Source organism: Triticum urartu, chromosome 7, assembly GCF_003073215.2.
Source record: "Triticum urartu cultivar G1812 chromosome 7, Tu2.1, whole genome shotgun sequence".
NCBI lineage: Eukaryota > Viridiplantae > Streptophyta > Magnoliopsida > Poales > Poaceae > Triticum > Triticum urartu.
The window spans coordinates 535,170,216-535,182,780 of NC_053028.1; the positions used below are offsets into that span (position 1 = coordinate 535,170,216).

The 12,565-nt window shown below is 45.0% G+C and overlaps 1 protein-coding gene across 1 annotated transcript; it reads left to right on the plus strand.

Moving 5' to 3' along the window:
- Window positions 1–5,102: 5,102 nt before the first annotated feature.
- Window positions 5,103–10,625, plus strand: LOC125522993 (aldehyde dehydrogenase family 2 member C4-like). The gene is made up of 9 exons (XM_048688030.1): window positions 5,103–5,359; window positions 8,457–8,599; window positions 8,680–9,063; window positions 9,144–9,233; window positions 9,319–9,492; window positions 9,577–9,714; window positions 9,816–9,953; window positions 10,054–10,115; window positions 10,188–10,625. The coding sequence occupies exons 1-9, from the start codon at window positions 5,215–5,217 to the stop codon at window positions 10,459–10,461; spliced, it is 1,548 nt and encodes a 515-aa protein (XP_048543987.1). The 5' UTR covers window positions 5,103–5,214; the 3' UTR covers window positions 10,462–10,625.
- The last annotated feature ends 1,940 nt before the right edge of the window (window positions 10,626–12,565 follow it).

The window sequence follows — 12,565 nt, forward strand, 5'->3', positions numbered from 1 at the left end:
CTTGACGGAGTCGGTACCTTCGTGCATATCAATCAAAGTATCCCAAATTTCCTTTGCATTCTCAAGACGGCTGATTTTGTTGAATTCTTCGGGGCACAATCCGTTGAAGAGGATATCACAAGCTTGAGCGTTGTATTGCAGCATTTTCAACTCTTCCGCGGTGGCTTCACGGTTCGGTTCTTTCCCGTCAAAGAATTCACCTTGCAAGCCAATACACACAATAGCCCAAACGGTGGGGTTATGTCCAAGAATATGCATTTTCATCTTATGCTTCCAACTAGCAAAATTAGTACCATCAAAGTAAGGACCTCTACGGTGATAATTTCCCTCGCTAGACGCCATACTCTCCTAGGTTGTGAAACCAAGGCTATGACCGCCAAAAGCTATGGAAATCAAAGCAAATGGAGACCAAAGCTCTGATACCACTTGTAGGATCGAAAGTATGTCTAGAGGGGGGGTGATTAGACTACTTGACCAAATAAAAATCTAGCCTTTTCCCAATTTTAGTTCTTGGCAGATTTTAGCTATCTTAGCACAAGTCAAGCAATCTCCACACAATTCAAGCAAGCATGCAACTTGCAAGAATATAAAGGGAAGGGTTTGGAGGATTCAAACGCAATTGGAGACACGGATGTTTTTTTCGTGGTTCCGATAGGTGGTGCTATCGTACATCCACGTTGATGGAGACTTCAACCCACGGAGGGTAACGGTTGCGCGAGTCCACGGAGGGCTCCATCCATGAAGGGTCCACGAAGAAGCAACCTTGTCTATTCCATCACGGCCGTCGCCCACGAAGGACTTGCCTCACTAGCGGTAGATCTTCACAAAGTAGGCGATCTCCTTGCCCTTACAAACTCCTTGGTTCAACTCCACAATCTTGTCGGAGGCTCCCAAGTGACACCTAGCCAATCTAGGAGACACCACTCTCCAAAAAATAACAAATGGTGTGTTGATGATGAACTCCTTGCTCTTGTGCTTCAAATGATAGTCTCCCCAACACTCAACTCTCTCTCACAGGATTTGGATTTGGTGGAAAGAAGATTTGAGTGGAAAGTAGCTTGGGGAAGGCTAGAGATCAAGATTCATATGGTTGGAATGGAATATCTTGACCTCAACACAAGTATAGGTGGTTCTCTCTCAGAAAATGTGTATTGGAAGTGTAGGTATGTTCTGATGGCTCTCTTCACGAATGAAGAGTGGGCGGAGGGGTATATATAGCCTCCACACAAAATCTAACCGTTACACACAATTTGCCAAACTCGGTGGGACCGAATGGTTAAACTCGGTCGGACTGATTCAGCAAACCTAGTGACCGTTAGGATTTTCGGTGGGACTGAGATGCAACTCGGTAGGACCGATATGGTTAGGGTTAGGGCATAACGTAATCTCGGTGTGACCGATTACACAAACTCGGTGGGACCGATTTTGGTAATAAGCTAACCAGAGAGTTGGTCAGGTAAACTCGGTGGGACCGATTCGCTCATCTCGGTGAAACCGAAATGTTACAGAAGGGAAACAGAGAGTTTACATTGCAGTCTCGGTGGGACCGATCGCTCATCTCGTAAGACCGAAACGTTACGAAGGGAAACAGAGATATTACAATCCCATCTCGGTGAGACTGAGATCCCTATCGGTGAGATCGATTTGCCTAGGGTTTGTGGCAGTGGCTATGACATTTGAAACTCGGTGGCGCCAGATAGAAAGAATCGATGGGGTCGAGTTTGACTTTTGGTTTAGGTCATATGTGGATGTGGGAAGGTAGTTGAGAATTTTGGAGCATATCACTAAGCACTTTGAGCAAGCAAGCCATTAAGAAACACCTCAACCCTCCTTGATAGTATTGGCTTTTCCTATAGACTCAATGTGATCTTGGATCACTAAAATATAAAATGTAGAGTCTTAATCTTGAAGCTTGAGCCAAACTTTTTGTCCTTAGAATTTTGAGGGATCCACTTTCCTCATCCATGCCATGCCATTCATTGAGCTTTTCCTGAAATATTAATCTTGGAATAATGTTAGCTCAATGAGCTATATGTTGTTAGGAATTACCAAAACCACACAGGGATAGTTGCACTTTCAAGTAGCTCTTAGCGCATCCATTGCATGGTAATCCCTACTCCTCGCATTGACATCAATTGATGGGCATCTCCATAGGCCGTTGATTAGACGTGTCGATGTGAGCCCTTCTCCTTTTTTGTCTTCCCCATATTAATCTCTACCATAGTATTCTATTCCACTTGTAGTGTTATATCCATGGCTTGTGCTCATGTACTGCATGGGGGTTGAAAAAGCTGAAGCACGTTAAAAAGCATGAACTAATTGCTTGGCTGACACTGGGGTAGTGCATGATTTATACTTTGTGTTAAGAAGATGGAGCATGATAAGACTATATGATTTTATAGGGATAGCGTTCTTCAACATTTTTATTTTGAAAGACATGATTGTTTGTTGGTATGCCTGAGTATTGATGTCTCAGATGTTTTGAAAGACATGATTGATTTTTCCATGCTATTATAGTATCAATCTTGGATGTTTTATATGCAATTATATATTATTTTTAGGAGTAACATATTAACCTAGTGTCAAGTGTCAGTTGCTGTTTTTTTGCCTGTTTTTGGCTTTCCAGGAAATCAGTACCAAACAAAGTCCAAACGCTACGAAACTTTTTGACGATATTTTTCTGGACAAGAGAGACCCTATAAGTTTCGGGAGGAGACCCGAAGGAAAACAAGGAGACGACAAGGCAACACGACACACCTTGATGCCTTGTGGGCCCCTCGTGGCTCCGTCTGACCTAATTCCACCTCTATAAATTCTCTAAAATCGGGAAACCAGTAGATAGCCACCAAAAATACTTTTTTTGCTGCTGCAAGTTTCTATTCTTCGACGGTCTCATCTGGAGGCCTTTTTCGGCACCTTGCCGGAGGGGGAATCGGTCATGGAGGGATTATACATCAACCTTGATGCCTTTCCGATGATGAGTGAGTAGTTTACCACAAACCTATGGGTCCATAGCTAGTAGCTAGATGGCTTCTTCTCTCTTTTTGATCTTCAATACAATGTTCTCCTCGATGTTCTTGGAGATCTATTTGATGTAATCTTCTTTTGCGTGTGTTTGTTGGGATTCAATGAATTGTGGGTTTATGATCAGATTATTCATGAATATTAATCGAGTCTTCTTTGAATTATTTTATGTATGATTATTATAGCTTTGTATTTCTCTCCGATCTATCCATTTGGTTTGGCTAATTAGAGTGATTTAGCTTGCAATGGGAGAGGTGCTTTGTAATGGGTTCAATCTTGCGGTGCTCTATATCTCAGTGATAGAAGGGGATAAGACACGTAACACTATTGTTTCCATTAAGGGGAAAACGACGGGGTTTACTCATATTGGTTGGATTTACTTTGTCTACATCATGTCACTTTGCTTAAGGTGTTACTCTGTTTTTCATGAATTTAATACTCTAGATGCATGCTGGATAGCGGTCGATGGGTGGAGATATAGCAGTAGATGCCGGCAGGAATCATTCTACTTATGTCGGATGTGATGCCTATATACATGATCATTGCCTTAAATATCTTCATAACTGTTAGTCAAAAAAATCGTCATAACTATGCACTTTTCTATCAATTGCCCAACGGTATTTGGTTACCCACCGTATGCTTTTTGTTCGAGAGAGAAGTCTGTAGTGAAAACTATGGCCCCAGATCGATTTTTATTATATATAAAATCCAAAAATACTTTGCCACAATTTATTTACCATTTTTTTGTGTTTTTATTTATCTATCAATCACTACCAGATTTGATCCTTACAAATAACCGTCGAGGGGATTGACAACCCCTTGATCACATTGGGTGCGAGTATTTGCTCTTTTGTGTATCTCGATGTATTTTTTTATTATTTCTGGTGTTCGTTGTACTGCCATAATTGAAGCTGAGTAGATTATAAGTTTTTCCCCAAAAACGAGGTTTCGCGTGGTTGTCCTACTGGATTGATAACCTTGGTTCTTAACTGAGTGAATACTTATCTCTGCTGCACTGCATCATCCTCTTCTTTTCGAGAAAATCTCAACGCAGCTCACAAGTAGCAGCCACTTATCTCCTTTTCCAATGCCGCTACACCACCCACATTTGGAGCCATATTTTTCCGTGGCTTGGTATGCATCACATATCTACGTCGGCCATGCACACAATGGCTTCCATGAGAGCATGGTGGAACAACAATCTTCAGATTCGCCTTGGATCCCCTAAGTCGCTGGCCTCCCTGATGATGCTCATCTCATTGGAGATATGGGCGGAGTGTAATGCCAGGGTATTAGAAACACGACCATCCCTTTCACGGTTCTAATCAGTAGATCAAAGTGGAGGTGTCTCTTTGGGTGGTGGCCGGTGTGAAGCACATGAGTGTTGTGATGCTGCAAGAGTAGACCTTTTATTGATTTTTCATTTTTGCCGCTTTACAACTTTCGTTTGAAACTTCCTTCTTAATCAATAAAATGGTAAATCTTTTGTCTTGTTTCAAAAATAAAACTGTGAAGGAACAACTACCGTGACATAACATATCAGTTTTGCTAAAGCACATCTAAATATGCCATAAGTATCGCACATCTAAATTACATGTCATTGATCTTACGCAGAGATTCGTGTGACTTTTTACTTTTTATTTTTTTTATCAGTTTTGCTAAAGCACATCTAGATGTGCAATAAGTATTGCACATCTAAGTCCTATGTCATTGATCTTATGTTGAGATTCGTGTGAATATTTTCTTTTCTTTTTTCTTTTCCTCTTTATGCTTGATTCACCCACTTAGATGTGCAATAATTAGAGCACATCTAGATGTGCCCTAGACACATCTTTTTTCATCTCTATGTTTGATTAAATCAGTTAGATTAGATGTGTAATAATTAAAACACATTTAGATGCGGTGACGGGAAGGTTATTATTACAGACGTTAACAGTTGAGACGTGTGTCGGCCCGGCATAATTTTTTCGACACGCGCGGATGGCGTGGCCGCCGTGCGGGAGACCCCTCCACGGCTCCACCGCCCCACAAGCTAACAAAACGGGCAGGTCACAGCCAAGCCGCAACATTAAAACACGAACCCCGTCCTGTTGTCTTCACTCCACTCTCCACTCTCCACACATCCACACACAGGAGTACATCACACTCCGCGAGAGCCGACACCGGTCTGGGAGAAGAGAGCAAGAGGCCATGGCGAGCGAGCGCAATGGCGACGGGGGCAAGGCGCGCGCCGCGGAGAACGGCAACGGCGGCGGCAGCGGCGTGCCCATGGAGATGCCGGAGATCAGGCACACCAAGCTCTTCATCAACGGGGCCTTCGTCGACGCCGTCTCCGGTACGTATCTGCCTGCTTTTGTCTCGCGCACGCATCTATCATGGCCTCTGGCCTGCACTGTCATGGTCGCCTTGGTAAGATAGGCCGGATCGATGCTGGTTATCCCAGGAAATTGCTTGGTCACCATTACAGCAGTCGAAGCAAATTTTTTTTTACTAGCACCATTTTGGTGGTGAACTAAGGCGCAATCTACAAGCCAAGAAACTGCTGTTCGGTCTAGTTTGTTGTGAGGTTCGGTCGTGGTTAGCTGAACCTTGAATCCTGAACAGTGAATGCTCTATCCACCGGATACGAGGCCGGTTTCTGGCGCGGTGCCGAATGTCCACGACGCACAGTTCCTCGGGAAAATGGCATGTCCGCTCTCCGCGGCCTCGCAAAGCTATAGCAGTTACCCATAATTTTCCCTTGTCCTTTTCTCAAAGAGAAAATCAGCCATCATGAGTAATCAAGCGAACAAAGCGCAATCCACGTGAGTAACAGGAGTAGCTTCCTGCAAATTAAAGAGTAGACATGTGATGTCTCGGCTGGACACGGCGAACCGAGGCGTGAGGTGAGGGCGAGCATCTCTTGCTCAAGGAGTTGTCGCGGAAGAAGCCGACTTAGTCGTAGGTGCCTGAAATTCTTACTCGTCTCTTGTAATGGGCCGATCATAGTAGTTTAAATTTTGTACTATTCTACCTGATCATGTCTTTGACCTCGTCGCGTTTGCATCAACTTTGATGCAGAGAGAGAGAGAGAGAAAGAGAGAGAGAGAGGGCTCTAGCATCCTTTTTGAAAGGAAAAAAAGGTGGCGTGGCAGGGTGCTTAGCTAAAAACGTCCTATACAGCAAGGCACGCACTGGCTAACCTAAATTTGGTAATCACAAGCTGTAGCCCATCTGACCTCTGCCCAAACGGGACTGATGAGCTCGCAGGAGCCACCGGGCATGCTAAAATGGCCACAACAATACATGTGTTCTTCTAGAAGCTCATGCGTACCATTTCACGTGCGGTGCGCGCGCATGGGGGATCTGCAGCGGGGCGATGCAGCCACTGTACCGCCACGGCCGGCCCACTCCCGCGTGTCCTTCCTTTCGTTCTCGTCTGGTCTGGTCCCGATTGTAGCCATGTCCGTTTCTGGTTTGTACGAGCGCGCGCCCGTGAAAATGCGATCGTGAAAATCCGATTCCAACGACCCACGACACGGGACGGGCGACGAGTAGGGTCCGTCGCTGTCGAGGCCCGTCGCCTTCTAGAAGCGACCGCTCGCGTTCGCGTTTTACTGGCTTGGCCTTGGCCGGTTGGGCGGCCCCCTTGCTTGCTTGTCTGCATGCTCCAGCCTTCCAGGCTGCTCGCCCGGGTTGCCGGTAAAGTTCCCAGACGCAGTATGACAGAGGTGCCTTTTCCAGCGGTAAAAATAACTGCCCTTTTGTCAGATGTTTCTTTGTAAAAAGGTCTCTGCATTTGTATTAAATTAAAGGCTATTAATGGATAGAAACCCTTTAGTAGAAATTGAAAAGAAATGTAGGCCAGTTCCTTCGGAAATGGTAAGAATACACACAAGACATAAAAAAGAAAGAAATTACAACTCGGTTTTCAGCGAGCCAAGCGAACACATTCTTTCACACCAGCCGGCGTCGCGTCACCACTACAACTTGTGGTTGGGAAGTCGGCGAGCTAAGATCCAACGGGGCCAACACCTAAAGAATAGGATCCATCGTAGAAGCCTTGTGTGGATCGAAATCCCAACGCCGAACCATCTTTTGAACATAGCTTTCGTGAGCTTTGCAACGGTGGCGGATCTAACGCCGCTCCGATGGAGAGGGGGCATCAACCACACTAAAGAACAATCTAGCGAGTCAGGAAGACACCTGATGGGAGAAATAGAGGCCATGGCCTTGTCGTTATCGAAAAAACGATTGGGCAAACATCACTCCAATCTCCAAAATTGACACTAAAATACAAAATTAAGATTTTTTTTTTGAAAAATCAAAACATTTCAGTACAGTTGCTAAAAAGTGTGAAATTTTTTACATGAAATAAATTTTAAAATTAAGAAAATACATTACCTCATAATTATTCAATAAAATTCATACAAAATCACGATAGTTCTAGATTTTTTTTTGTAATGCTTACTATGATTTTGTCTTTCTTTTTGTAAAATTTCCGATTCTTCTCATTTTAATAATTGTTGGATTTCCATGTTTCTCACAAAATATCTCTTGTTTTGTTAATATACTCAGATCTTTTAAGAACTCTCAGATTTTATTTTGAAATGTTATGACTTTCTTTCCAACGGTTTCTAGTGCCTAGGATGTCACATGTGCTAAACCACAGCCGGGTCATCATAATAAGTAGTACTACTCCTTAAAAATTACTCCCACAGTCCTTGAAAGAGTGTACTTCCAACTTTGATGGAAAGTCAAACTCTTTTATATTTGACCGTATTTATACAATAATACACCAATAATTATGCCATCAAATTAGTAGCATTAGATTCATGATAAAATATATTTTCATCATATACCTATTTGGTTTCACAAACATTGCTGTATTTTTGCACAAACTTGGTCAAATTTTGAGATAATTTACCGAAAAAGGGTTTCCCCTATTTTGAGATAATTTGACCCTCCAACTTTGTTAGAAGTACACTCTTTCAAAGACAGAGGGAGTAAGGGTTAAACTTGTGTTATTGTAACGTTCCCTAACTCGACCAATGGCTGAGGGCTGGATGCTTATTCCAATAAGAATATCAAAATCTTGTGTTTGCTAAGCTTAATCAACTAAGATTTTGTAAATTTAGTGGGAAATGTGAAGCCTTTAGATTTTGCTCCAATAAGAAGTCAATAACCGAGTATTTTAGAAATTACATTATGGTGCAACTCGGTCAACAGAGAGAAAGGAATCTGTAAGCCATTCGAAATCTGTATAAACTGATAGCTGATCAGTTCGTCTGTTCGTGTCAGCTACGGCCCCAGGGGTAACAACAGGCGTAAGATTTAAGTACCTGATGGTGGTTTTTCTCCCCTTCTGATCTGAACTGATAGCTAATTCAGTAGTTTTTCTCCCCTTCTGATCTGAACTGCACGGCTGTTATGTTGGTGGTCTCTTTGATCAGGTAAGACATTCGAGACCAGGGATCCGCGTACCGGGGATGTGATCGCCAGCATCGCCGAAGGTGACAAGAAGGACGTGGACCTGGCGGTCAAGGTGGCAAGAGAAGCCTTCGATCATGGCAAATGGCCTCGCATGCCCGGATCCGTAGGGTTCTTTCTTCAGTCAACTCCTCATGGCGAATGGCCCTTGGCATGTTTACCTGAAAAACAACCAATGGCGCGCAGGAAAGAGGAAGGATCATGATGAAGTACGCGGACCTGGTGGAGGAGCACGCGGACGAGCTGACCCTGCTGGAGAGCCTGGACGCCGGCAAGCCGTGCACCGTCACCAGGGCGGTCGACATGGCGACCGCCGTGAGGTCCCTGCGCTACTTCGCGGGTGCGGCCGACAAGATCCACGGCGAGACGCTCAAGATGTCGAGGCAGTTCCAGGGGCACACCCTGCGCGAGCCCATGGGCGTCGCCGGGCTCATCATCCCCTGGAACTTCCCTGCCATCATGTTCTTCTCCAAGGTCGCCCCGGCGCTTGCCGCCGGCTGCACCATGGTCGTCAAGCCGGCCGAGCAGACCCCGCTCAGTGCCCTGTACTTCGCTCACCTAGCCAAGCAGGTCAGATCGGTCACTTAACACGTGAGACACAACGTGATGTCTCTGCTGTTATGAACTTTTGGCGCTCTGTTCTTGAGCAGGCCGGAGTCCCGGATGGGGTGATCAATGTGATCACCGGCTTCGGCCCGACGGCGGGAGCGGCGATCGCGTCTCACATGGACGTCGACATGGTAATCTCACAGCATCAGTCATTCAGTAGTTGTACCTCAGCAAGTGGTCATACTGTTTTCTTGCTCTGGTCGTTTGTCCGTGCAGGTGAGTTTCACGGGATCAACAGCAGTTGGGCGGCTGATAATGGAGGCGTCGGCGAGGAGCAACCTGAAGCCGGTGTCGCTCGAGCTGGGTGGCAAATCTCCCCTCATCATCTTCGACGACGCAGACGTCGACATGGCCGTGGGTCTCGCCATCGCCGCCAACTTCTTCAACAAGGTGAAGAAAATGTTAATGATCAGTCGTAGCGTAGCCATACGAGGGATCATTCATGGGTCTCAAGACTGAACCGGGAATTCACAGGGAGAAGCTTGCATTGCGGCGAGCCGTGTGTACCTGCAAGAGGGCATCTACGACCGGTTCGTGAAGAAGCTGGCGCAACGCATGGAGAGTTGGGTCGTCGGGGACCCTTTCGATCCTCGCGTCAATCAAGGGCCTCAGGTTTAAAATTCAGGCATCGACCCACTGTTGTTTGTGCGACACAAGTTGATTTTCTTGTTGTATCAGAAACTTAGCAGGTGCTACTCATGTCATGTGTGTAGGTGGACAAGGCTCAATATGAGAGGGTGCTCGGCTTCATCGACCATGGCAAGAGAGAAGGGGCCACCGTCCTGACAGGGGGGAAGCCCTTTGGCCAGAGAGGCTACTACATCGAGCCCACGGTTTTCACCGATGTTAAGGTCGAAATTCACCGCCAGACCACAAACTGTAATCCCGTTACATGATCACTTCACTCTCTATCTAGCACATCTGACATCATGGTACGGAATCTCTGAACAGGATGACATGATCATTGCAAAGGAGGAGATCTTCGGACCCGTCATGTGCCTTATGAAGTTCACGTAAGTTCATTCCGGATGATCGGCATAGATCTGCTATTGCACTCTGAATCTGTGATGATCTTCTACATATAGGTCGGTGGAGGAGGCGATCGCGAGGGCCAACGACACGAGGTACGGGCTGGCGGCGGGGGTGGTGACCAAGGACATCAACGTGGCCAACAGGATGGCGCGGTCGATCCGCGCCGGGGTGGTGTGGGTGAACTGCTACTTCGCCATGGACAGCGACTGCCCGTTCGGGGGCCGCAAGATGAGCGGGTTCGGCAAGGACGACGGCATGCACGCGCTCGACAAGTTCCTCGCCGTCAAGTCCGTCGTCACCCCCGTCTACGACTCGCCCTGGCTCTAGGCTGCATCTCTCTAAGCTCTCTGCTTCTCTTGTCCGTGCACAGCTCCATGCCGTCGTACTACACACTTTAGTAGTACGAGGGAAGCAGCAAGAGAAGGTGAGAAACATTGTTGCAACGTTGTTTGTCGATGCCGTGGTAATGATTCCTGCCAGTAATTTGCATTGGTGTTCTAAAGTGTTACTTTAATCCTGAGCACAAATGCACCCGTATGAACAGTGAATTCCAAAAAAAAAAATAGAAAAACAACGTTCATTCATTCAAAGTCGGGCTCTCCTTGAGCCTTCGTTCTAAAAGAAAAAAAAAGAAAAACGAATAAAAAAATCTGAATTTTTTGTGGATCAACGAACAAGTTTTAACATCCTGCAAAAAATCGCCACGAAAAGATATTTGCAGAGGTGTGCAAAAAACCAAAATGTGTGCTCCAAAATGCTTCTTTTTGAGACTTGAATTTTGTTTTTTCTGTACAGGTGAAAATTTGCAGGAAGGATGTTAAAGTTTTTTTGATGTTCATACAAAGCAATTCAGTATTTTTTTATTTTGTTTACTATTTTTCAGATTTTTTTGTTGAAGTTCAACCAAAATTGCAAAAACCTATCACGTTATGGTATAGGGTTACTGAAAACTATCACTTTTTAACATTTCTCGAAAATCTACCACAATTTTCGTTCGTTGTTCCAAAAAACTAATTTGTCACACTGATGCATATGTTGGTTAACTTTAAGCATGATTATGGCAGCTCGGGTCCACTCGTTAGGTTGACCGTTGACAGGTTATGATAGGTGGGGCCAATTTTTTTAAAGCAATCAGGTCCCTTTAACTTTTAGATAAAAAGCAATCGGTCCCTGGAGGCTTTTTTTATAAATTAGTAAGATGCTCGTGCGTTGCACGGTACATCAAAATGCATTGATCTGACAGTTGTTTATTTAACAAAGTATGTGGCCATGTGGGGTCATCTCATATCTAACAAATATCGATAGGTTTCTTTGAATATTCATTCTTCTCTAGAGCTCACAAGCATATGGTGAATAGTAAATGTAGGCAAAATAGATTAAAAAAATATCTTTTGCAAACAAAAGCATTCAAGTGTTCAACATGCATCCAAAACTTCATGAAGAAATACTTATTGTGCCTTGCAAAAAATGATCATTAAAAATTATTTTTTGAGTATCGATTTTTTTTTCTAGATCCCCATGAAGGTAACTCGGGATGACTTGGGAAGGGGCGGAGGAGATGGCGAGGAGGAGGGGGTCGTGGTGGTGGTTGGGAATGCGGTCTGAGAGAAGGCATGAGAGGCGTTGGGGGCAGAAGGCGCCGAGAGCAACAACCTCTCTAGATAATTCTTATTTTTTCCTGAGATGGCTAGATGAGGTGGGAGGGGGAGTGGCTGAACGTGAGAGGCAGGGGGTTATCTATGAACGAGGACTAGAGTGTGGGGGTCTTTTTGCAAAGCTGACATAGTTTGTCTCAAATGCGTTGGATGTAAATCGAACGGTTGTAAATGAAGGATGATAGGCACACCATCATCACCAACTCGGCTTTTTATAAGAGTAGAGATAAAAAGTTGTTGGTTGTTGCACTGCTACCTGTCGTGTTGCCGCTTGCCGCCGCGCCGCCTTGCCGTGCTGATGCTAGCCGCCGCGCTACTGCTTGTCGCGATGCCTTGTCGTGCCGCTGCTTGTCGCCACCCACCAACTGATGTTGCTTGCGCTGCCTGTCGCCACTGCTGCTTGCCCCGTGGCCCTCTGAGAGCACAAGTTCTCCCTGGATGGTTTTGGTAATTAATGTCAACATATTTCTTGTTGGACTAATGTTTTCATCTAGTATATTTCAGACAAGTTCAATAGATGGAGTGACATGGACAAGAAGATGTGGAACCCCTTCAAAATGCTAAGGACAAAAGATTGGCTCAAGACTCTACATTTTGTTTTTAGTGATCCAAGATCACATTGAGTCCATACGAAAGCCAATACTATTAAAAGGGTATGAGATGTTTCTTAATGGCTTGCTTGCTCAAAGTGCTTAGTGATATGCTCCAAAGCCCTCAACCACTTTCTCATATCCATATATGTCCAAACCAAAAGTCAAACTCGGCCCCACCGAAAT